Source organism: Spea bombifrons, chromosome 1, assembly GCF_027358695.1.
Source record: "Spea bombifrons isolate aSpeBom1 chromosome 1, aSpeBom1.2.pri, whole genome shotgun sequence".
Classification (NCBI taxonomy): Eukaryota; Metazoa; Chordata; class Amphibia; order Anura; family Pelobatidae; genus Spea; species Spea bombifrons.
This window is the reverse complement of record NC_071087.1, coordinates 158,021,939-158,049,798: the sequence shown is the minus strand read 5'-3', so window position 1 is coordinate 158,049,798 and position 27,860 is coordinate 158,021,939. Positions and strand designations below refer to the sequence as shown.

General features: G+C 42.1%; 1 protein-coding gene across 2 annotated transcripts in view; it reads right to left on the bottom strand.

Annotated features, from left to right (window-relative positions):
- MYO5B (myosin VB) overlaps nucleotides 1-27,860 on the bottom strand; it is a 97,368-nt gene that overhangs the window by 58,030 nt on the left and 11,478 nt on the right. For both annotated transcript variants that reach the window (XM_053448230.1, XM_053448231.1), the window contains exon 2: nucleotides 2,271-2,381. In XM_053448230.1, coding sequence (XP_053304205.1) covers nucleotides 2,271-2,381 — 111 coding nt within the window. The remainder of the gene's footprint in view (nucleotides 1-2,270; nucleotides 2,382-27,860) is intronic.

Here is a 27,860-nt window from a genome sequence, read left to right as displayed (position 1 = left end):
ATGCGTTTTATATCTACGCCTAAAACCGTTTCAGTGCAGGTGTTTTAAGATTAACAGGATTTTCACACTACCTGATATCTCCTGTATTTGTGATTCGCTGCGCTATAAAACAGTGTTCAGTAACTATTATATTTATAATCAGATGTACAGCTATTTGGCCTTTTGCTCCTAATTGCTGCTTTGGCCAGGAACAGTATATATAATTTCCCCCATGACATAACCCCCAGCGCTGTATATATTAATATAACCCCCCCAGCGCTATATATATTAATATAACCCCCCAGCGCTGTATACAGTAATATAACCCCCAGCGCTGTATACAGTAATATAACCCCCCCAGCGCTGTGTACAGTAATAACCCCCCCAGCGCTGTATACAGTAATATAACCCCCCAGCGCTGTATACAGTAATATAACCCCCCCGCGCTGTGTACAGTAATATACCCCCCAGCGCTGTATACAGTAATATACCCCCCAGCGCTGTATACAGTAATATAACCCCCAGCGCTGCATACAGTAATATAACCCCCAGCACTGTATACAGTAATATAACCCCCAGCGCTGTATACAGTAATATAACCCCCCAGCACTGTATACAGTAATATAACCCCCCAGCGCTGTATACAGTAATATAACCCCCAGCGCTGTATACAGTAATATAACCCCCAGCGCTGTGTACAGTAATATAACCCCCCAGCGCTGTATACAGTAATATAACCCCCAGCGCTGTATACAGTAATATAACCCCCAGCGCTGTATACAGTAATATAACTCCCAGTGCTGTATACAGTAATATAACCCCCCAGCGCTGTATACAGTCATATAACCCCCAGCGCTGTATACAGTAATATAACCCCCCAGCGCTGTATACAGTAATATAACCCCCAGCGCTGTATAAAGTAATATCACCCCCCAGTGCTATATGCAGTAATAACCCCCCTGCGCTGTATACAGTAATAACCCCCAACGCTGTATACAGTAATATAACCCCCCCTAGCGCTGTATACAGTAATAGCCCCCAACGCTTTATACAGTAATATAACCCCCAGCGCTGTATACAGTAATATAACCCCCAGCGCTGTATACAGTAATATAACCCCCCCAGCGCTGTATACAGTAATATAACCCCCCAGCGCTGTATACAGTAATATAACCCCCCAGCGCTGTATACAGTAATATAACCCCCAGCGCTGTATACAGTAATATAACCCCCCAGCGCTGTATACAGTAATATAACCCCCAGCACTGTATACAGTAATCTAACCTCCAGCGCTGTATACATTAATATAACCCCCCAGCACTGTATACAGTAATATAACCCCCCAGCGCTGCATACAGTAATATAACCCCCCAGCGCTGCATACAGTAATATAACCCCCCAGCGCTGCATACAGTAATATAACCCCCCAGCGCTGTATACAGTAATATAACCCCCCAGCGCTGTATACAGTAATATAACCTCCAGCGCTGTATACAGTAATATAACCCCCAGCGCTGTATACAGTAATATAACGCCCCAGCGCTGTATACAGTAATATAACGCCCCAGCGCTGTATACAGTAATATAACGCCCCAGCGCTGTATACAATAATATAACGCCCCAGCGCTGTATACAATAATATAACGCCCCAGCGCTGTATACAGTAATATAACCCCAATCGCTGTATACAGTAATATAACCCCCCAGCGCTGTATACAGTAATATAACCTCCAGCGCTGTATACAGTAATATAACCCCCAGCGCTGTATACAGTAATATAACGCCCCAGCGCTGTATACAATAATATAACGCCCCAGCGCTGTATACATTAATCTAACCCCCCCAGCGCTGTATACAGTAATATAACCCCCCAGCGCTGTATACAGTAATGTAACCCCCCAGCGCTGTAAAAAATAATGTTGGTTGGTGACAAAAAACTGTTTTTCTCTCATTTAGTTCCAATAAACTCCTTTTATCTGCAGACCTGGAGGCGCCGTTGCTGTCAGTCATGTGATATTTTGGGTGACTTTCCCGGCTCAAACCCCACACTGAGCTGATGCTTTATGGCAATGATAGTGAAGTCTGTTCCTCCATAGACTTTCATTAGTCAGTGTCCTGGTGTTTGATTAAGACTGAGGTTTTCTATTATTTCCCACAGGCAGTATGATAAGGAGTCAGGGTCCTTGTCTAGTAGATTGGGGCTCAGATAACTAGGATACTTTTTTATTACAGTATTTGTGATAAATCACCCGCTCGTTGATCGACATGCAGCTCATTATACAGTAACTTACAGATTCATCCTCAAGTTTTAAGTGCAAAGTTTTATCCCCTTCTTTGTAATCTTTGATAATCTCTGCAGATCTCCAAACTTCTTCCTGGTCGGGGATCCAGACCCGGGTGTACTGCAAGACATAAAGGCGATATATGTTATTATTACATCTCTTCTGTATGCACAAAACGCCAGGGGCAGCAATCAGCAGAAACGCTGCATCGGTTCTACGGCGAAAAATAGACTTCTGCCCAGCCTTGCTTTTTAATAGCTATCCCCATTAAAGGTGCCGTTCCACTTACTCTCTTCAGATGGAATGAATGATTTTCCATCTTAAGTGATTGTTTTTCTATTTTGGTCCAAATATTATCAATTAAAAATCCCATCATCTTTTATTGGATCGATACAGCCATATAAATTGTTTCTTTACACAATGCTTGACAATATTTCAATTTTGTTGCGCAAAATGTAACAATTCCTTTGAAATCCTGCATTCTTTTCTGTGATTCACTCACATTATCTGTTTTATCCGATTATCCCTCTAAGTACTAGTCCACTGCGCCTCTCTTTAGGCACCCAAAGGGTTAAATCATCATTTCGCAGCGACGCACATATAACACGACGATCAGTATTTCTGATAAAGATTTCTCCTAACATCCGACGTCTCTGCATCATCTAACCCCACGGCGGTAGTTCTGGGGTATTTTAGTTTATTTTTGATATTATTTGGATAATTTATAACATTCCACACAGGACGCTGATCAAACCATTTGATGGGGGCAGCTTATGTTACATATACCCTGCCTGGTGGCACTACCACCCCCCTCTGCCCCATAGGTGCATTTATTGTAATATGCCCATGGGCATGGGGTAGGAGGATAGGGTGGTAGATCACCAAGAGGGTTAATAGTGTGGAATTAACCCCTCGGCCTCACACACCGTGGCTCATTGCTTTTGTTGTTCCGTAAGTATGTTCCTGCTCCTCGTTCTTCCTTCGTTCTCCCAATAGTGACATTACGGCTCGGATTTATGGGAAGCGTACCTGCCGGGCGCTGCCGAGCCGTCGTATTTTCTGAGATTACACATAATGCTATATCGTAGAGGCAGAGAACAATTGATTACATCAGTATACTCTTCTCCGGTGCACATCTCACTCCCAGACATCGCTCTACCCGCAGGGACAGATAAATCCATGGTGATCACAAACTGCAATTCCCATCATTCTCAGCCAGACAAAGATAGAGTTTACCCAAACAAACCAGAAAATGGTCCCTCTTTAGACTTAATAGAATTCCAAGGAGGGGAGGGTAATAAACAGTTAAGCTGGCTGACTAAGATAAAGGTTGAAAAAGTCATTTTTAAGTCAATATATATATATATATATTTTTTTTTTTCATATTATTCTTTATTTTTAACCCAGTATATTCTAAACGGGAAGAACTGTTAACCCCTTTGTTGCCAGTTGGCTGCTTACAGGATATAAAATCTAATTTCATAAGGAGTATTTCCTTATAATGTGCAGAAATATACTTAGAGTTAACGGGTTCCGGAACGTTCTGCGTCGGGAGCAAAATAGCGAATATTTCCAAAAGTGAATTTAAAAATTATGGTTAAAAAAGGATTTGCTGATAAACTGCAGAATGGGGTCTAAAAATAAACAAGTCTTGTGGACAGGGTTCTGGACGCACCTTATTAATAAGGTATAATGAACCCATGACGTCTGCCAACCAATCAGAAGACAGCACAGCGTTCCAGCTCGTAATAGCATCTTACCCAAAATAGCGCGGAGCCCATGATATTTCTAGGCAAGAGCTGAATAACAAAACACGTCAGGATCTACATACATATAACATATAAAAAACATGGAATCTGCCGGCAGGTCGGAGCCATTCATTCCATCCAGTCGCCCGTTCTGATGTAAAGACTCAAAACGTAGTCCGTCGTTGGTCTCGTCTTGGATTCAGGAGCCGTGCACCTGTTCCATATAGATCCCCTCACTGTATTAACCTCTACCACTTCCGCTGGGAGGCTGTTCCATCTATCTATTACACTCTCAGTAAAGGAAAATTCCATCTCTGACCCTCTACTCAACGTGTCATGGAAATGTGTCCACAGATAAGAACCATGGGTTCTCACACTCTTTCCAAGGGTACCATGATAAGACGCAGAATTCAATTAGTATGTAAGTTTGCCACAGATTACAGCCTCCCTGAGAATCAATGGCCCCTTGCGTTTAAGCATTTACACTGCTCGACATACAAGAATGGATAAGCGGTTTTATTTATATTCAATCACTTTGTTACCATGTGCTGCTTCTGCTAGAATGTCATTCTATGTATCCACCACACACGCTTTCTTACACCACATCAAAGCCTCAGATCCTTTAAGATCTTGAACGGTTACTGTTACGATTACAATATATCTCTGTAATTTCGTTAGTCCTGTCACTATTTAAAGGCAATCTTCCACCATTTCTAAACTTCCTATTATCAGATTAACAGTTTTTTGCCCCATAATATAATGTTTTCAGGCAGCTGCATATCAGCCATTTGTATGATTCTCGCTCTGTTATCTGAACCTCGATCTACTAAACCCCCAACTCCTTATCATACTGCCTGCGGGGAACTATAGAATGGCTCTGTCATAACCACTCAGACACTCTGACTAATGAAAGTCTATGTAGGAACGGACTTCATTAGCATTGCCATAAAGCATCAGCTCAGTGTGGTGTTTGAGCCAGGAAAGTCGTTCAACAATTTCAGGGCTGGGGAGTTATTACTGTATACGGCGCTGGGGGTTATATTACTGTATACAGCGCTGGGGGGTTATATTACTGTATACAGCACTGGGGGTTATATTACTGTATACAGCGCTGGGGGGTTATATTACTGTATACAGCACTGGGGGTTATATTACTGTATACAGCGCTGGGGGGTTATATTACTGTATACAGCGCTGGGGGTTATATTACTGTATACGGCGCTGGGGGTTATATTACTGTATACAGCGCTGGGGGTTATATTACTGTATACAGCGCTGGGGGGTTATATTACTGTATACAGCGCTGGGGGTTATATTACTGTATACGGCGCTGGGGGTTATATTACTGTATACGGCCCTGGGGGTTATATTACTGTATACAGCCCTGGGGGTTATATTACTGTATACAGCGCTGGGGGTTATATTACTGTATACAGCGCTGGGGGTTATATTACTGTATACAGCGCTGGGGGGTTATATTACTGTATACAGCGCTGGGGGTTATATTACTGTATACAGCGCTGGGGGGTTATATTACTGTATACAGCGCTGGGGGTTATATTACTGTATACAGCGCTGGGGGGTTATATTACTGTATACAGCGCTGGGGGTTATATTACTGTATACAGCGCTGGGGGTTATATTACTGTATACGGCGCTGGGGGTTATATTACTGTATATGGCCCTGGGGGTTATATTACTGTATATGGCCCTGGGGGTTATATTACTGTATACAGCCCTGGGGGTTATATTACTGTATACAGCGCTGGGGGTTATATTACTGTATACAGCCCTGGGGGTTATATTACTGTATACAGCGCAGGGGGGGTTATATTACTGTATACGGCCCTGGGGGTTATATTACTGTATACAGCGCTGGGGGTTATATTACTGTATACAGCGCTGGGGGTTATATTACTGTATACAGCGCTGGGGGGGTTATATTACTGTATACAGCGCTGGGGGGATATATTACTGTATACAGCGCTGGGGGTTATATTACGGTATACAGCGCTGGGGGGGTTTATATTACTGTATATAGGGCTGGGGGTTATATTACTGTATACAGCGCTGGGGGGGTTATATTACTGTATACAGCGCTGGGGGGATATATTACTGTATACAGCGCTGGGGGGTTATATTACTGTATACAGCGCTGGGGGGTTATATTACTGTATACAGCGCTGGGGGGATATATTACTGTATACAGCGCTGGGGGGTATATTACTATATACAGCGCTGGGGGGTTATATTACTGTATACAGCGCTGGGGGGATATATTACTGTATACAGCGCTGGGGGGTTATATTACTGTATACAGCGCTGGGGGGATATATTACTGTATACAGCGCTGGGGGGTATATTACTATATACAGCGCTGGGGGGATATATTACTGTATACAGCGCTGGGGGGTATATTACTATATACAGCGCTGGGGGGTTATATTACTGTATACAGCGCTGGGGGGTTATATTACTGTATACAGCGCTGGGGGGGTTATATTACTGTATACGGCGCTGGGGGGTTATATTACTGTATACAGCGCTGGGGGGTATATTACTGTATACAGTGCAGGGGGTAGGATTGGACTTTGCCCTGTTGTAAAAGCTTCTGCCCTCTACACAAAAAAAATGACAAAAAAGTGTGAAACGTAGCAAATGATAGTTTTTTGAAATGAGACTTTTCTCGCCTTTCTATCTCGGCGCGTTCTTCTAACGTAAAGCGTTTGCAGTGGAAAGGCTCGGGGTGGGATAGGCGCGTTAGCGACGTATAATTACACGGCCCAAATTGGGAGGAACTATTACGTTTTGCTAATGTCATTTTTTTGTAGGCTCCGTTTAATGGGAGCAGAATGTAGGTGGACGCTTCAGACGTTCCGGATTACAACTTTGAAGACAAAAAATGGAAACTATTCTATTGTTTCCATGGCTTCTTATTATACCGACTGCGGAAGTTTGTTTTGTAGACAGGGCTCAGATAGAGCGAGAACTCTTAAAAAATTGACTAATACGAAGCTGACAGAAAACATCACATTATGGGGCAAAAACAAGAATCCTTATAAAAATATAAAAAATTAAAATAAAATTCTAAACTTCTCTTCACTTGATAGCAAAAAAAAAATGGGCGAAAGTGTTTAACATTTTCAATCCCAAGCGGGTCCTCAAAGTGCATCACGTGCATTGCGTGTATGAGATTCCCAGCACACAAAAGGTTAAAGAGTTCAAAATCACAGCAAACAGTATCATGGGTTATTCAATAATTAAAGGAGAGCTTTATTCCCCTCGGATTGCTGCTCATCCAGTTTTAATGCCACCCCAGTCAAGAACATGAATAACGCATGAATACATTTTATTTTATACTGAGAAATAATTCAGTTTCAGAAAGGCTTCGCATGCCCTCGCGCTTTATATATATATATCTATATATATATATATTATATATTATATATATTATATATATATAGACTCGTAGACTCCCTGTAAACATGGACCACAACAGCAGAATTAATTAAAAGGCGATAGAACTTATGAGTAAATTACAAGGAACCAAAGTAAGTTGATTTAAGAACAGATTGAGTTTATTTTAGTCTATTTTCCCTGAATAAACTGCTCATATTTGAACGTTTTGTCGATTTAGCCTCTCCTAACGGTTTGGTAAGGAAAAAAAACATTTGTAATATCTCGCCATGTCAAGAGCACTTTCCAGGAGGTAGGCGTATCACTGCCAACGTCTACAATCAAGAGAAGACAAGAAGAGAAGGTTTTACCACAAAGTGCCATCCACTGGAACGCCTCAAGAAGAGGCCAGATTCCGGACTTTGCCGGAAATTATATAAAAATGTTTACCGAATTCTTTGGCCAGATGGAACTAGGATCGACCTAGAAGGAGAAGAGCACGGAGAAGAGAAGGAACGGCTCCGAAGCATACCAGATTATCTGTGAAACATGGTGGAGGCAGTGTAATGGCATGGGCAGGCAGTGTAATGGCATGGGCAGGCAGTGTAATGGCATGGGCAGGCATGGATGCCAATGGAAGTGGGCCACCAGTGGTTATTGATGATACGGCTACTCGCAGAAGCAGAACGATAAGAGTCTGAAGAGTATAAAGCTATATGATCAGCTCAGATTCAGCCAAATGAAGACAATTCATAGTACAGATGGACAATGGCCCCAAAAAAATTGTGAAAGCAACCAAAGAGCTTTAAAAGTCGACGAAAATGGCCTGAAAATGGCCAATCACCTGACCTCAACCCAACTGGACATGCATTTCACCGGCTGAAGACAAAACTGAAGGCAGAAAGACCCACAACGTTGCATTAAAGGCCTGGCAAAGGAAACGTAGAATTTGGCGATGTCCATGGGTTCCAGACATGAGGCAGGCATTCACGGCAACAGATATTCAACAATCACTTTGTTTATGATTCCGATTACTTTTGAGCCCCTGAAGATGGGGAGACTTTATTTGAAAATTGCTGTAATTCCTAAACCATTCACCCAATTCAGATATAACTAAATATCATTAAATCACAGCTGAAAGCCGACACTTTTATCATACTTTGATTGCTTTATCTATTGTGGGGCGGCAACATTACGAGCAGCCTGTAAAACACACAGCAGAAGATACAGAACAGAAAGAAACGACAATAGATTAAATAATATTAATCAGCAACAATCAGATTGACATGCGCAGGACGTCCTACCAGCGCCTCTGGCTTCCGTCGCATTATTAAAAGCCTTAAACCCCAATTTGATGAACTGACAGTCTCACTGCAAATGAAACCGGCTGTCAGCCACCGTGAAGTCTAATTACGAGGCCGAGGGGGCCGGGGATTCCCGCGACATTGCGGCTGCCCGTTGGCCGATACGTCCGACGAGTTATCATAACCTTCACAAGGTCAACGCTTTTCAGATGACTTGTAATTGCTGCAGAGGACGGACGCCGCGCGGTGCCGCTCTATTCGGGGGTTACACAAATATCTCCTCCAATAACAAATAATAAAAGAGCGGATAAAATGAATATTAACAACGCCGTAATAAAATTTAAGAATTTAAGGGAGGTTATGAAGTCTGGCTTTATGGTTAGTTAACAATTAGCGATTTATAAAGGGGTCGATCTGCTAACTTTCTCATTGGAACTTAATAATATATAACATATCGGAAATACAACGTAGTCAGCACTTTAGAAAAAAAAAAAAAAAGCTTAAAAGAATAGGTTTTGCCCAAAAACAAATGGGTTCTAGGGGTCCCGGACACCGGAGAATAAAATCAGGGCCAAATTCCGCTGGGCTTTACCCCTGTCCCCGAAAAAACAGACAGAAGTCGAGTTCGGCAGGACTGTGTAACGCATTGCGGGACATTTGGCAGGCATGAGACACCAGTCACCGCTAGACCGCTTTGTATATTTTTGTTGTATAAATTGCTCGATTGACTGGAGGTTTTTTTTTTTGTTTTTTTTTTAATATCATTCAATTATTTTTTATTCATTTTATTTATTATTCACCAATTATTAATTGATTTATATAGCACCATCATATTCCGCAGCGCCGTACAACAAGCAGGCAGGATATAGCAAGCAGTGCATCACAGAACAATTTGGACTTCGAGAAACAAAAGCCTGCCCCAAAATAAAACACAATTTCCCGTTTTTTCCTATTTCCTATTTAAATTAACCCTATTGCTCAATATCCGTTTCAGACACAGGAAGAACCAGGAACCTGTATAACACAAAAAACCCCTGCTAGAAGCTCGTCAATACCCCCCAAGGGCACCTCGCCCCGACCCAATACCCCTCCGTGGTGCTTTCCTACCCCAGGGAACCTTTTGCAATAAAGATTGTTCCGAATATCTTCCTCCGGCCATATCTAGATAGTGAAGTCACGCAGTAGTGATGAGCGATGACGCCATTACCGATACAAATCATTCCTTGGGCAGTGGAAATGTTGGGAGGTAACTACAAAGATCAACGGAAGAGTTCGCGTCACTAATTCATCCGGTTCGCCCGGCACGTGCCCTGATTGTTTTGTGATTTCAGATGAGTCAGCAGAACTTTTTGCCAAACCTGAAAGTCAGCCGGCGGATGGAAGACGGTGGCGGGGATTTAAAAAGCCAGTGCTGGTGACATAAGCACGTTCCCGACGTATCACAGTAATGACTAACAGCTGAAACCGTCCGACACGGACCAGCATCTTTGCTATTTTCAATGAGATGCATCAAGAATGTGGCTTTCCCACCTCTGCTGGAGGATAATTCCATAAATCCACTACTCCTTTTGTAAAACAATTACCAAGTGTAGTATCTAAGTGTTATACCCTCTAAACACAGAGCCCGACGCTTTGTTTCAACCATTGTTCTCACGTGAAAAATTTTTCCTTCTTGTACTTTGAACGGCTTCGTAAATCAAAGTCTCCTGTCTCTGTTCACAGCCCGCAAAGTTTAATAGAAGTTTAACAAACAAGCGGCGGGTCCTCTCGCATCATCGCGTTCTATCGGTGCAAAGAATTTACGGCACGGCGCAGGAGGTGGAAAAAAAGCCAAAAAAACGTTATTAGGATTAGTGAGTATTAGTGTATGGCAGTAGAGTGTGTGTTAGAGTATGGTGTTAGCATGAGTGAGTGTTAATGCATGGCATTAGAGTGTGCACGTGGCAGGTACATGTCAGTAAGTGTACGGAGTTAGCAGGTGTGCGTGTACCGTGTTAGAGTGAGTTTGCGTGTTATTATGCGTGTATTTAAGTTTAGGGGCTGGTGAGCTGTCTGCACTCACTATCTTCTATGTTATGTTCAAACCTGCAAATATCTAAATGAGCTGACCCTAAAACTCTTACATTTTTAACCCTCTAATAGCCCATCGTTAAGTTTCAAAGTAGTGACTTGACAAACGTACCAACCACATGGCTCTAATAGCAGTCCTGGACTTGTCGTTATTTAAAGACGCACTTGAGTCACCTGCATTCAAGCAGGGATATCAACCATAACACACTGGTATACAAAAGCAAACATTGCGAGTCTTATATATGATCACAGCGATGTAGAACAGGAAGCAGTCAGCTCCAGGCTGTGACTCTGAGAATCTGCCCCTTGACCCTGAGATTGGGGCAAAAAACCTGAGAGTTAGGCAACAACTGTGTATATACATTTACATTCACTAGCACCATCTGTATACAACGCAGCAGCGCCTGTCCGCACTTTACTGCATGACAGCTTCACTTTAAACCAATGGGAGCATGGGGCAGAAAATATAATAAAACTCCTATAAGGCTCAGCCAGCTGATGGAACGCTGAGCAAGATGGGATTGAATTTGCCGGATAGACATGATAGGAGTCATAGATCACGGCAGCTGGAACGCCTTGCCTTGCAATGATCCTTATTGTTTTCCGGGATTTTCATATTGCTAAAATATGGAAACTGAGACATTATTTCACTTTTAATAAAAAAGAACAGTAACTTCTCATATAAAGTGGAAATTACATTTGAACGTCCCCTCTGTGATTTGGATCCTTGGCCTATTTCTTCTACTTTTATTATATTTTGTATTTCAGCAAGCCTCTGAAGGCTGCCTATGGAGGATTCTGATGTCATACTGTGTCCTGCTGGCAGTGAAGGGGTTATTCCAGCGATATATGATGGGCGAGAGGTTTAGGGGCAGCAGTCTCCTGCCGGATTTAGACGACGAGGCCCCACTTACACCATGCTGAGCCTGCAGAGCCTCCATAGACTACTTTAAAAGGCAGCGTGCCTTTATGTCACAGAGCACCAGATTATGACATCATACGGCGGCGTTCTGCAGTGAGGACGGCGCCATGGAGGGGAATTCTGGGTTATTCTGAGTGGTTCTGCTCTTCTCGCAGACTCAAAATATAACGTAAAGACGTTTTACGCCACAGACCGGGCAGAAGATAAGTGGAACAGCCTTTCAGCAGAAGTGGTTAACGTATAATATAGGTGTATATAAGGAATTTAAACATGCGGAAGGCTATCCCCGATACAAGAACTTTCACCGGCAGTCAAAAAAACACAACATGGCACACAAAGTAAGTCCAGGAGCACAATAATTATTCCACCGCATGAAGGAAAAAAAATCCTTTGAAAAAGGACATATTTCCAGCAAATTTGCGTCACATCTGCGTTGTTGAAGATTCTCTGCTGTTAACGTTCGGTGTGGGCGTCCGACGCGGAGACGGGAATTACAGACCTCCGACGGCAATCACAACGTCTGCAGAAACGCTTACACCTGCTTTCTCTCTTCTACGAGCCACGAGAAAAACACCCTTAGAGATGCCCATGTTAGTGCGTACGTGTATGCATATGCACTGTATGTATGTATATGCAAGTATGTATGTATGTATGTATGTATGTATGTACAGTGTAAAAAGCACACCCTCTTTGAGGTCTATGGTTTTACTTCTCAGGAGATAATTATCTGTTCCTTAGGAGAAATGAGGTAAATACAGCCTCAGATGAACAACACCACATTTTACACTGCGTCATGATGTATTCAACAAAAATAAAGCCAAAATAGAGAAGCCATGCGTGAAAAGCTAAGTATATGTATGTATGTATGTCTGTATGTCTGTGTAAATAAATATTATGTATAAAGGGGTGCAGAATATACATGAGCCTGCATTCTACACATTGCTCATCATTACCTACTGGGCCGGCTGGTGCTCAATGGGGCTTCTATGCAGGTGCAGCATACCTAGAAACTATGTGGCTTTGGCTACCCATAGCCCCCCCCCTCTTGCGGGATGCGGTTTGGAGGTCCCGCTGACATCAGTCGGCGGTGCTGCCGTCGTCGCGGAACACGCGCGGAGTGGTGCATACTCCGGCGACCTGGCGTGACCTAGACAAGCGGCACTTCACCCCGAGTCTCCCAGAGAGTTCCCAGATATGATTTTTGGGCCCTGGGTATCATAATCACCGGTCTATTATTGATCAGTGTAGAATTTCTTACCAGTCATTAACATTTAACCCCGGAATTCATTTTAAAAATACTAAACCATGAAAATGAATGTCCAAAGTAAAAAAAAAAAAAAAAAAAAACATATAAACAGAGTCAGTCTGTACTGCGTGTTCCCTTTACCGGTGATTAATGGCAAACAAATCCAATGGCCGTTTATAATCGCTGCTGTGTTGATGCCTCTCGAGAGGCGTGATGGAAAAACAAGATCGGCTTCTAATATTAAACAATAATTCAGCTTTTTTTTTTTTTTTTTTTGCACCTGCCTAGAATGAGAGGTGCCATTAATTACGTGTTACAGACAAAATTCAATTTTATTCTTTAATTGACAACTGCCTCCTCTGATAAACCCTCGCTCCTTGTCCTGCCGGATGCCAAAAATTATTATTTCTTCAAGTCACGTTTTTTTTCCCCCGTTCGTAGTTTTTTCTGGCAACCCTTAAAATTTCAGTGAGAATAAAGGAACGTCAGATTTGTTTTGCAAAGATTGATTTGCTCATTATACAAGCACAATTAATATTTTGTTTAAGTGGGACAGCAGCTTTAAGAAACTGTTAAATTATATACAGTATAATAATAAATTACATTGTAATATAATTATAATATAAAACTATATATAAGAAAGATATACACTTTGTCTTAAAGAGATCCACCAGTGACCATAGGTGGATAGGGGGATTCATTAGACTATATATATATATATACCGTACTGGCTCGGATATAGGCCGCCCCCTAAAAGTTTGGTGCACCAAAAAAACATGCTGCCACTCTGCCCCCCCCCCCCCGAGATACGCTACCACTGTCCTCCTCTGCCCCCCCCCTCCCCAACTTACCGGAGCAGACTCCCGGGTGTCTTGCGGGGCCGGCGGGGGACATCTACGCAATACAACTTCCAGTGCCGACACCGGAAGTTGTATTGCGTAGATGTCCCCTGCCGACCCCGCAAGACACCCGGGAGTCTGCTCCGGTAAGTCCGGGGGGGGGGGGGTGCAGAGGTAAAACGCATCCGCACGATGCGCTTAGACAACCTCCCGTGCCGGCACCCCCCTCCGTGGGAAGTGCTGGCAGGGGAGGCTGTCTGAGCGTATCAGAGAGTAGGACGCAGGTCCCCTGCACCGCTGCGGGGGATCTGTATCCTAACCCCGCTAACTGCCCGGCGCCCGGGACTGCATGTCCCGGGCGCTAGACCCCGAATATAGGCCGCACCCCCACTTTAAAGTCTTAAAGTGGGGGAAAAAAGTGCGGCCTATATTCGAGCCAATACGGTATATATATATATATATATACATATATATATATATATATATATATATATATATATATATATATATATATATATATATATATATATATATATATATATTGCCCCTTTCCCTGCCCCATAGCTATTTTCCTGTGCCCACGTTCTTTCACATAACGCTATTCAGCATATAACGCCCGACAGCTGATAGCTAAAAGTCTTTTTGTACAATGTTTAACCTGTACATTCGCTAGCAAATGCTAAGTATTTTTGTCATTGTTTTATATCTCGCCATCATATTCCGTAGCGCTGAAAAACAGGTAAGGGTGTATAGGTAATATTTTGTGCACTAAAAAGCGGCACTTGGTATCCTTAGAATTATAGGTCAGCTTAAAATAATAATGTTTCATTAAAAAAAGGGGGGTTATTTATTTATTTAACTATTTCATCAGTATCCAACTAAGCCAACAGTAATGCAGAACCAACAAAAAAAATAATAATTATACAAAATATCCAGGCAGTAAATATAAATATATTAACCTGTTTATTCTTATATTTTTCATTCTTTACATCAGAGCAATAGAATTTTGTTGTTTTTTTTTTATTTATTTTATTTTATTTAACTATTTCATGGGTATCCAGCTAAGCCAACAGTAATGCAGAAGCAACTAAAAAAAAAAAAATATAAAAAAAATCCATATAGAATATATAAATATATTAACTTGTTTATTCTTATTTTTCATTCTTTACAGCAGAGCAATAGAATTTTTTATTTATTTATTTCATTTAACTATTTCATGGGTATCCAACTAAGCCAACAGTAATGCAGAACCAACTAAAAAAAAAAATATATAAAAAAATCCATATAGAATATATAAATATATTAACCCGTTTATTCTTATTTTTCATTCTTTACAGCAGAGCAATAGAAATAGTTAACATTTTTGATTATTAACTCATAGGGGTGATCAATGCATTTTTTAATTAAATTAAACATAACCAAGAATATGAGGCCAGCGGATGAAGTATTTACAATCGCTCATCAGTGGCATTTAGTTAATGGGATGGGCGGACGGAAGGTCACAGACAGACCTGTTATTCTGGATTACTCTATTCGGGCTGAACACATCTCCTGATATAGAAAATAGCTGGAGGGGGGGCAGGTAAATAGGGAATGCCTGGGGGGGGTCAGCAGAATACCCCCCATGCATTTACAAGGGGAACACCATAGAAGTTTAAAGGGACATCTCAGCTATCATATGCATTAAAGTGTATATGATGGCCGGAGGGTCTCTTTAAGGAGTGCTAGTTCTTTCTGCGCAGGTACACAGCAGGGCAAAGCGTTCTTCATCCAAGTAACGTTACTCATTCTTCACACTTAAGGAGATTAACGAAACATTTATCAGGAGGCAACAACTACGCCGAGAATTCAAGCAATAACGCTGCGTCTCGGTGAAAGCAGGTACCAGCAACAGAAAAAAAAAAACCACGTACAGGCTATATTTTAATCACAAATTATAATTTAAAAATCATGGTGGAATTCATGAAATTCCCTAAAATGTTAGTAAATAAAATACCAGTAAATTAGCACCAATAAAAAAAAAAAAAAAATTCAAAAGGTGAGAGTGCCCTTGAGACTTGGCTACCTTATACATGGTTTCATAGCTGAAATTATTTTAGTTATTGTTTATATATTTTTTTTATATATATTTTCTATTTTCGATGTTAAAATTTTATTCTTTTTTTTCTTTAGCTCTTTAATCACATAAAACACAAAAACCATTAAGAAACTGTTTCAGCTTCTGCTATGGCAACAACCTATCAATGGCCAAAGATCTTCTTTAGTCAAAGCCACACAGCAGCTGTAGTAGATGGTAAATATGGAAGCCACCAAAGTTAATGTGGTATTATTCCTCAACCCTAAAGTGTATTAGGGAAAGAGAATAGTCAATCGGCCACCTCCTCAGGGGTAACGTCATTGAAAAAGTACTCATCAGATGCCAGATTATACCGTGCCGCCGGAAGCAGAGGGTCTTCTAGACAGATTCTTGGCAGAGAATGAATGCGTTGAGGTTCTCATTCCCTGTCTATTAGATCTATCAGACTATGTAACAGAGCTGGGAACCAAATTATGCCCCTTTCAAACTTTTATTAGAATTTTGTAAAGTTAAAAAAAAAATACTGGGTGAGGGAGGCAGAAAAAAAACATGTTTTTAAAAAAAATTTACAGCTTCCACCTTATCTGAAAATCCCTCTACAGTTTTCTTATTATCTGTAAATTACGTCTCCGGTGTGCATATCTGAGAAGTCCCCGGGTGGACCTGGAGCCTTTGGGTGAAGCACTGCTTCCCTGGGGTCTCCAGGTCACTTCTCTCTTTCTCTAGGCAGAGGGGAGTGTTAAACATGGAAAGAATTATGTAAAAAAAAATATGTAAATTATGCAAAGATAACGCCTCTTATTGGCTAACTGAAGTATAACATATTACAGGCTTTCCAGACCATCTAGGTCTCTTCTTCAGGCGTATTATACATTTGAAGCAGGAATTGCTCAAACATTCATACAGGAAAAAGGAAACAGTCCCCGCACAATACACAGTAAATCTGAGATCGGGTTATGACAGCGATGCCAGGGGAGAACGCAAACACCTGCAACTACAGATATTATCCCGATAACCGCACTGAGAGCAATTAGTCTTCCTACTTATTAATTTATCAGAATCCATATAAAAATGTTTTGCCCTTTTGCGCTATAATTGTTTTAAACTTAGTAGATAAATGAATCCATGTGACTAATAAATAATGAGAATTTGCACTTTTAGCACTAGAAGCACCATTCCCAGTCCTGTTGAATGACCAAACCCTTCCCATTAATAATTCTTAAAACACGTAGAACTTTGGCTCATTTCTAATTTTCTAATTTTTTCCCAGAAGCACCTGTATTGTCATGTGACACAAAAACCAGACACTGATGGGTAGAAACCTTTGTCGTTTTTATTTCATTAAACCTTCAGAATTAAAACAGAAAACGACAGCTAAGTTTTATTTGCTTGCCATTCTTGAATTCTAAGTTGTAGAGCATCAATTAAGCAGATTTATTAACGTTACGAGCCTCATTGTTTTAATCTCTAAACTAAAACTCTTCTGAAAAGAGTTTTATGAAAAAAATAATTGGGTTAGAAGTATAATCCTTATTATTTATGACAGCCGAAGCCCCGTCCAACAATTACTCTCTAAACACCTCAGTTTCTGCCCGGTTTAATTTTTTTCCAGGGACAGCTTAATCTGCCCCTGTGCCATAATCAGGGGGGGGGCATATATATATATATTATATTATATTATATATATATATATGCAAATAATAATAATAATAATAATAAAATAAAAAATAACACCCAAAAAATTATTATATTATTTTGGATGATTAAAATAATTAGGAATCTATACAAGATGCATGGCATGACGGATCTGTTTAGGCTTCATTCCTGGACATGCTAAAACACTAAACATAAAGGTATGTTAATCTAGCTGAAACATATCATTAAAAGGAACAGTCACTAATCCAGATGTGCCAATGTGAACTGCAGTTGCTGGAAACATAGTAACAACAATGTGCTCTCGATACCCCTTTAAGAAAGAAGACCCAACACAACATCACAATACGTCGGTAACCTAAAGAAAATTGTGCAAGAACAAAAATTCCTTGCCACTTTAAAAAAACAAAACACGCTTAATTCTCAATCTCCGGCCATCTGGAATTGCAGCTCATCCAGCGCATTGAGTTTATAAACCACGATGGACGTGCGAGGGCCACTGATCCTGGTCAAACTCCGGCCGCAGGGTCTGCTGCTCTCATCACAATCCAAGTAAATCACCAAATGTACCAATCAAATAGGAGGAATGGGTACTATCCACCCAAAATACCAACTATACCGGGCACAAAACTGCAAGGCTAGAATAGAATTATAAAAGCACAAGCCATAGCATAGATAGACAGAACATTTTTCATATAATAAATATAATATTCACAATATTTTGTGATTCTACGTCATAAACCATGGAGAGTTCATTCTGGCACAAGGTCAGGTCGCGTAGTCCATCTAGAGGTCAACCAGTCTTCTCCATGATGCAGGATGAAGAAGCGTTGAGTATGATTTAACTACCAAGAAGCATCAGAAAGAATCGGCAGGCTCAACCGTAAAGACGCACATAAAAAATATTGGATTTTTTACCAAAAATTATATTATACATTTCAAACATAGATGCAACAGGTGAGGTGGACGCTTCTCATTAGACAACCAATCGATCCTTCCCACCAAACTCAGGGAGATCTCACTTTATTGCAGAGCACTGATATAACTGGAAGCGAAGAAGGTTCGAGCACCTTAAACCTTGAGTTAGGCAGACCAAACACCAGAGGAAGAAGAAACTGACCCAGAGACCCAGGGAAGCCAGGCTTCAACCCAGAGACCCCCAGTAAACCTCTGCTTATGGTGGTATTAGAGGGATGCCGACCCCAAACGCAGTGGTGCTTCCCCAGCACTGAGGAATTAGTCATTAAAGCGGTTTAAATTAAAGTGCCGTCCAACCCACACTATAATAAATCATCTGCTAAGATCTACGTTGAAAACTTTCCTTGTCCGTATTAATTTTATGACTGACAGATCCAACAAATAAAAAACAATCTCCCACGCAGACTTATATGAAAGATGAACGCGACGTACACTTTGATGTCCTCGAGAAGGAAGAACTGTTAAATATTTGATGTTTCTCTGCATCCCTTTGTACCTGGCTGCAGCGCAGAATACCAAGCCAAGAGAGGGGAACATCTACCGAACGACTTGCCACTTACTGCGGCTCTTAGTGATTTACCGTATTGGCCCGAATATAGGCCGCACTTTCCCCCCCCACTTTAAGTCTTTAAAGTGGGGGTGCGGCCTATATTCGGGGACATGCAGTCCCGGGCGCCAGGCAGGCAGCGGGGTTAGGATACAGATCCCCCGCAGCGGTGCAGGGGACCTGTATCCTACTGTCTGATCCACTCAGACAGCCTCCCCTGCCGGCACTTTCCACGGGGGGAGTACCGGCACGGGAGGTTGTCTAAGCGCATTGCACGGACGCACGATGCATTTTAAGCCCCCCGACTTACCAGAGCAGACTCCCGGGTGTCTTGCAGGGCCGGCGGAAGACATCTACGCAATACGCGTATACAACTTCCGGTGCCGGCACTCAGGGAGTTGTATACACGATGTGCATAGATGTCCCCCTCTGGCCCCGTAAGACACCCAGGAGTCTGCTCTGGTAAGTCGGGGGGGGGGAGGACAGAGTGGCAGCATATCGAGGGGGGGGAGAGGACAGAGTGGCAGCATGTTTTTTGGTGCTTTTTTTAAAGAAAAAAACTTTTTCTTTAAAAAAGTACCAAACTTTTAGGGTGCGGCCTATATACGGGGGCGGCCTATATCCGAGCCAATACGGTAGTCGTGTTATCCACCCGTTGCTTCAAGGCTTAGAATAGGATTTATTAAAGCAAAAAAGTTAGTTTTTAAAAAAAAAATTCTCAGGGAAATATTACCAGACCAGACAAGCAGAATATAAACTAGGAATGTGAGGAATGACTCTGTGAAAGGAATGAGGAGCTTCATAATAGTAAGGTGTTTGAATGAATACATCAGCATTTCAAGGCTGTATGGACTCGGTGGTCTACTTCGTAGGATAGGTAAGGAGGTATCTCTCCCATACAGCTGAGGACTTCTATTGTGGTTCAATAGCCAAACCAAGAACCTTTGGTTTTCTTGGCAAAGCAGAAACGCTTCTACCCATCCCTTTGTAATAATGGTAGAACACCAAGGCCACGGGTCGTGGTTCATTGTATTAGACCAAACTCTTCTCTAGTTGGACAAAGTTATGAAAGCTGGCCAGCTGCGGAGGCCACCGAGAGACAAATGAGACCTAAGGAGCTCGGAAACCGCCATTAAAAAAACAGTTCTCTCTGCTGCTAACACTCTTCCAGATCAAGAAGCTTCATCACAGCCAATATGTCACATTTGGAGCCATCAATTTGCCCCAAAAGGGGTAGAGCAGAAAGTAAGGGTTAATCTCCCACATATCCAACAACTACTTTGAATGAAGAGCCCCATGGTCCACAGTGACCTCTGACATCAGGTCTTCTCCAGACATCTAGAAAAGAAAACTCCAGAACATGCATCAGCCCCTCCAATGTGACAATGCCTTCAACTTAGCGGCAGGGATGGAAGCCATAAGACTCCTACAGCTTTCTTCAGCTCTCGTTATTTTGCGGCTTAAGCCGTCGCAAATTGCCAAGTCAAACCGTGTTAAATAATCACCATCGTGTATTTTTCTCAGCTTATTCCCCACATCCGTTCGTAATAATAATATATCGTTGGGTGGAAAGGCTCGGTCTAATCCGCGTACCAAAGACATAATGCCAAGCTCTGTGAAATCAGACTGTTCCTTTATAGAGTACGATCCATACAATAATGGAAGGATTCTAAATCCTCTCGTTCCTAAACCACTACAAGAAGAACAGTGTGGCGAGCGATTCTCCCACGCGACGGATTATCCGGCGTATACAATACACGCTTAATGACCTCAGAGACGTAACGCTGCGGCACAAAAGACCCGGCTTCACAATATTTATCAAAACTTCTTAAAACTGCTGAACGGTTTGAAAAGCACTAAACATTTCTTGGGGGGGGTAAAAAATGTTTAACCCTCCAATGCCCTTGATTCGGTGAAATGAGCACTAGTTGCCCTGTGCATGCGCATACGCTCCCAATGCATTTGTCCCTAGGGTCAGGGTTAAGGATCGCACTGTGTTGGCATCTGGCCCCACCAATGGCTCTGAGTCTCTTAGCCAAGCTAACACGCCATGGACCCTTAGATGGCCGGTATAGGGAGAAAGCTGCATTCTGACGGTCCAATCCTAAAGGCTGGCTCGCCGTCAGACGCGATATAACCCGCTGGCAGGGAGCGCTGATACATTCAAAGCGAGTGCGGGGGGCAGGCAGCAGAATGGATACAATATAACAGATACATTGTAACTGATGGATGCCACAGAGATGAGCGCTACCATAGGTCGGCGTATGTAGTTAAACTATGATGTCAAAGTGTAAAACTTAACCTCTTAAATGCTGAAACGCACTGCGCGGTAGTTATTTGACAGTGGATAAGAACCATTTGGCCCATCTAGTCTGCTCATTCTTCCTGACGTCGAACTCGGTTCTTAATCAGTCTTTGGTCTCGTCTTAGATTCAGGAGCCACGTCTATCCCATGCATGTTTAAACTCCCTTACTGTATTAGCCTCTACCACTTCTGCTGGGAGGCTGCTCCATTTATCTACCACACTCTTGTTAAGTAAAACTTCCTTGCGTTCCATCTAAACCTCCGACCCTCTACTTTTAGATTATGGTCTCTTGTTCTAACATTTCTCCTCCTTTGCAATAAGAGATTTAACAATGCACAAGAGGAAAGTTTAAGTATTTAAATAGCACATCTCCTCTTTTCTGCAAGATATATAAATATTGAAGGATGCTCAAGCGTTCCAGGGGGTCCAGCAAGACCCTTTAAGCATGCATGGGACGGGCAGAAGGCTATCCTGAATCTAAGACAACACACAAGGTCTGGAAAAAGGCAGATTATATAGACTGATGGCGTCCTTAACGTTCCTTTGCCTTTGGAGATCTCTTTGCTCGCTAGTAGTCAGCATTACGGAGTACAGAGGCGGCTGGTTAGGTGAGGTCAATGTTCAGTCCGCTTGCGAGAATAAATGAACAATCGTAAAAAGAGATTCCAAGATACTGAAAAAAACTCTTGAGGCATAAAGTTCCACTTTAGCTCTATTTTTATGTTAAGTGCATATTGGAACCCATATACGTGGACTCCAGAACATTCTACTGCATGCAAATAGGCGTAGCCGTTCTTTAGTTACTGGAATTCTATTGGTTGTATTTTACTCCGCCCCCAGCAGCCTCTATGGAAAGCAGGGAGCATACCAGAGTATGCTCTACACGAGATCTCAAAACTTGGAACTTAGGTGTATAGAGCAAATCCCCCCCCCCCGCCATGCCGGCCCAGGGATCAAACTCTACCCCAAGAGGCCAGGAAACCAAATCCGATTCCCAGAACCACTGCGTAAAAAAAAAAAGTTTTTATACCCAATATTAGGCACCTTTATGTTTTAGAATGTTCAGAATTTATAATAATCCTAAATAAACATACACAGTAGAAAAGGGTTAAGTATTAAAGGGTCCCAGATATTAGTAGAAATCAAGGAATGAAGATTTTTACCGATTACTTCAAATATTGCCCCAGAATTTTACGTGTCGGGGGGGGTGGTTATCGCTTTCTGTACGCCTGCTGGCAGCTAAAGATATAAACACAGACACATTCCTAGAACGGTTTTATTTAGCGGAAGCCGGTTTAGAGGCCGGTGAAATGTCACGGTTCTATTTGGCAAATAAATAAAACGATGCGGTAATCGAAGTCTATTGTTGGATGAAATGTCAAGTCATGCTGAGTAATTTATGGAGAAACGCAAGTTACTGTACGACACAAGCGCTCGGGCGCAACACGGCTCCAGGCCAGACAGACTATGATTAACTCGCAATTAAACCTCCTGTTTTATTCCTCCCCAGTATTTCCACTCCAACTTTTCCCAGTTAACCCCAAGAATCCTCGCCACTAGAATAGGGATTTCTCTCTTAGCTCAGTTTTTTCCTTCCGTCCCCAGCTTTGTTTTTCTTTTTCTATGAATTACAGAAGGACATCAAGACGGATGTCACAGTTTACAATACCGTGGCCCGGACCGGCCATCTGGCAAATGCCCGGTGGGCCGCCGTCTGTCATCGCTCCATACTCACCCAGCTGCCTCGGAAGACGCTTGAGTTTAATGCAATGGAAACATGATAACTGAAGGACCATTCAGAAGGTCAACAGAAGATCACTGAAGAAAATGATGTCATGGACCCATGACATCACTAAACCGGCTTTAATAAGGGACAGCCACGTGGACAATTATCTCCGTTCTTCATCGTTCGAAAATACGTTCCAGAAGATCGATTCCCACCGTTTAATAAATGAGGTCACAAAACAATAGAAATATGGACAGGGCTTTTCTTTGCTCATTCGCTAAAGACTAGAATTCATTCATCGCGATCGGAGGGGTAAACAGGTTGGATTTTCTCCCTAATGTCTACGGGAACCAACGATCTCCCCAATGGTCCATGATCCCCCGCCGGCTGCAACAGCAGGAGAGTTGGGCAGCTGCTTATGACAACGGGACAGCAATTGGGACTGTTGGGAAGTATGGCACCGCAGGACATGTTTTCTTCTGTTAATATACATATTATCGCGGCTTTTAGGACTACACAGAGTCCTGCCGCTCCTAAAGAGGGATGCCTGGAAGGTATCAAACTGTTCAAATTAAACATTTTAAAATGAACCAAAATATATTTATTTATTTATATATATATAATAGAGGCAAAAGATACTGGCTATTCTGGAATAGTACGTGTTCACCAGTAATACCAAGGCCTAAGTGTGTTGAGCCAGACCACAACATATCATCAGTTGCCATCAACCAATACATTGTAAGGATCAAAGAAAAAGTATGACATCATAGTTCCCAGGACGTTTATTTTTAGTAACATTATAAGACAGAGTTGTGGTAATCCAAATGAAAATGGAGTCTTTGGCTTTAGGGGATACCTATTATTATTTTTCCCGCTGGAAAGACTCAAACCTTAATCAGTCGTTGGTCTCGTCTTAGATTCAGGAGCGGTGTGTCTGTCCCATGCATGTTTAATACCCTCACTGTATTACTCTACCACTTCTGCTGGGAGGCTGTTCCACCTACCTACCACCCTCTCAGTAACATTACTCAAGCTTTTGTCACCTTAGGTATAACGCCCAGGAGTCTCTCAATTACAACAAGGCGCATGGATGACCAGATCCACCTCCCCTGGGGCCCACAGCTTGTATTTATTACCCCATGACAGCAGTTCATTGCAAGATAAGGGCAAAGTCTGGTGTATAACCATTATGTCTCAAACGATAAGAGCTTCCAGGGTTTATTATACTTTAACTCTCCCTTACAAAAAAATTACTGCAGTTTTTCTGCAGTTTTTTGGACATGAAAAAACTGCAATACTGTACTTTTACTGCAGTATTACTGCACGTTTACTGCAGTTTTACTGCATGCTCCCCGAGCCGGCTTAGCCAGCCAAAAGCTGTAACTCAGGGCTAACTAAAGACATTATTGACTGCTGGACTACAATCCCTATCATGCTTTACTCGAGGAAGTCCTTTTTTAACAAGGGGAACTCTCCTCACCCTGCCAATTCTTAATAAAGCATTATGTACGTAAGTAACAGATATTTAATATTTTAAGTCGTTCTTTAGCTTTTATTTATTCGACTTACCTGGACCTTTAACGCATATACTGATCGACCAGCTGTGCCAATTGGTGCTTTCACTACCAGTATTTTATGGCTGATATCCCTGCTTGAATGCAGGTGACTCAAGTGTATCCATGAGGACCCTATTAAAGCCATTTGGTCATTAGGTATGAACACCGGCTCCGTACTGCCGAGAATGGTTTCACAGAAGGGACGTCCGACACCCCATACAGAAGCCGCGCACACTCGGCAATCCGCGGGGGCATCTGACCTCTGACCTCATCGCCTGCCCATGGTACCTCTGTGAGAGACGCCGGCGGACGATGACTGCGGGGGGGACCAGGAATCAAAGACACCCATAAAAAAACTAAAAACTACGCCCGACACTGGGTACCCTACTGAATACACACTATACCACCACCAAAATATAAACGCACAAGTGGAACTTCCCCTTAAAACCCAAGAGATGACTTCACTCCAGGCAAAAAAACACTCGTCGTAACTGTCAATCATTGCTTATTGCTAAAAACAGAACTTTTGTACACAGAAAAAGTTATTTTAAGAGCAGCAGGAAAGCAAACGAACGGTTAAACATTATCAGGAGCGATGAGCGCTACAAAGAAGCGTCCGGAATACGTGATGAATACACCGCGCCCGGTGACATCATAGCACAGAACGTAGGTAGAGAAGCGTGATGAATGGCGAGACCGATCCCTGCCTCTTACCGTGCGGGGATCTAAAACAGGCGATCGCGTTACAAAAGTCCCGACGTAACACGAGACAGGGACAGGAAAAAGCAACAAAAAAAAAAGAATTCTGTGTTTCTTCATGAAAAGTAACAAAAGCCTCCGGGAGTTCTAGATAACAAAAGACGTCGCACATCGGACTACTAGAGCGGCAAATCCAAAGAGCCAGACTAGAGATGGCTAATAAGCCCGTGCTGCTGGGGTCCGTCCCGTACGGGTCTCCCCGGACTGGATCCTTTACCTAGAATACCAGTTTAAAGCATTGTGCCTGAGATTGTGAAATATTGCATTAAAATGGGCAATTAGAGTGCAGAGAGAGCGCAGAGAGAGCGCGGAGAAGCCAGGGCCGGACTGGCGAGGATGAGACGGCCCTGGCACTTTAAGGCCAGCGGGCGCCTGGTGGGCTAATTACTGGTGACGTACATGTCCGCACATTGGTGAGTGTGAGTGTGTGCCGCATTTTGGTGGGAAGCCCACCGGGTATTTGCCCCGTGTGAATCATGGAGGAACTCGGTCTGGCGGCGTGGGTCATGTTGAATTCATGCACTTTTAGGAAGATTTTCAAAAAAATAATAAAAAAAAATCTCTACCAAAAGACAGCAATCTCTACTATTTAATACATTGGGGGTTTATTCACTAAAGGGAGAGTTGGCTTGACTTCACTCTACATTTTAAATGAGCTAACTCCTGTGAGCTTCTGCTGCAGGAGGCGCTCTGCTGGCCCTGTATAATGTATAGTTAACTACAGTGAACTACACATTTAATTATGCATTATACAGGGCCAGATCAACCCTTCTTACTGGAGAAACTTGCCACTTTCGGCCCTTCATAATGAATAGTGGGTAGCGGGAATGGGTAGAAAGGACATAACAAGTAGCATGTAACGTAACAAACTTACTAACAGAGACAACAGGTGAGGAGGGCCCGGCTCAAAGAGCTTACAATCTAGTATAAATAGATCCATCTTTATACTATTAATACGCCGAGAGGGATTATTCCGGCCCGCTGGCAATTTTTTTCCTATTTTGTTTTATATCTTAAAAAAAAGAAAAGCTGCCAGTACGACACATTTTATTTTACGACAACGTACATTTTTTTTTTAAAATTAAATAAATGTTATTTATATGGCGCCAACAATTTCCGCAGCGCTTCCTACAGTCCCTACATCCAAAGGGTCTGATACAGAGAGCAACAGATAGGGAAGGAGGGCTCGGCTCACAAGCTTACGATCTTTTATAGTGTTCGTTGTCCATTTCCCCGGTCTAACTAGATCCCTGGGCTAATAGCAAGTTAGATTTAATAGAAACAGACTTGATATAACAGAAAACCAATGCCACAAAAATCATAGACGGCAGATCGGCCCCATTCGGCCCCCGTCTAGTCTGCCGTTTCTCTTACTTAATCAGTCGTTGGTCTCTTCTTAGATTCAGGAGCCGTATGTCTATCCCATGCATGTTTAAATCCCCTCACTGTATTACCCTCTACCGCTTCTGCTGGGAGGCGGTTTCACTTTATTGGGAGGGTGGTAGATAAGTGTAACTTCCTTACATAAAATCTAAAGCAGATACAACCTGGATGAAGAAAATCACAGTAATAAATCTGTAAAATGTCTTTTTTTCCCCCACGTTCCTCATTCCTTCACGCTAACACCAGGCTGTAACCCGATCAGGTTTAATAGTTTTCTGAAGCTTACGTCAAAAACACTTTACAGTACTTTCTAAAAATATTTTGGTATTTCCGAGCAGAATCTGCGTTTGTAAAGAGGACAAAACGCAGACAAATTATTTTTAGCACAAAGTCCCTCTGCTGGGCGGCCCAGCCGGCGGCTTATATTATTGACGGGCCACCAAACAGATGGACTTCCAGAGAATGAAGAGAGACGAACAATTCCGCACAGAGCGCTCTTTGTTGGGTATGAATTAGACTCTGCTTTCCCCACGGGGGATGTATTTGTAGTGACCCAAAAATCAGGTACATCCATTCCTGTCTATAAAGCTAGGGACAGGAAAAACCATGATTCCACCCCAAATAAAAACAAGTAAAATTTAAAAAAAAATTACAAAATAAAAGTAAATATTAAAAAATAAAAGCAAGTGAAATAATAAAATAATAATAATAAAAACATTTTATATATTTTTGGCGCCCTAGCTTCGCTCCTCTATTTTTTTCAAATATTTTATTCAACGTACATCTATTAGACAAAACTTTAATTGCACTTTTTGCCATCTATTAATTTTTTTCTCTGAAGGGTTAAATCCCATACAAACGCCACAGAAACTTTTAGGAAGCTTTTTCCGTTTCAGTGGCAACAACCTATCAGATCACGCGGCAAATAAGTCTTGCTAGAAAACAAAATTATGAATAAAACCAAGTTTTACACAATTCTTTTGTTATGGCTTGTGAAATGTAATAGTCTATAATAATGTAATTAATAATTATGTTTCAAATGCTGAACTTAAACTCAAAATTTATTTAAAATACGGTACATATTCATGT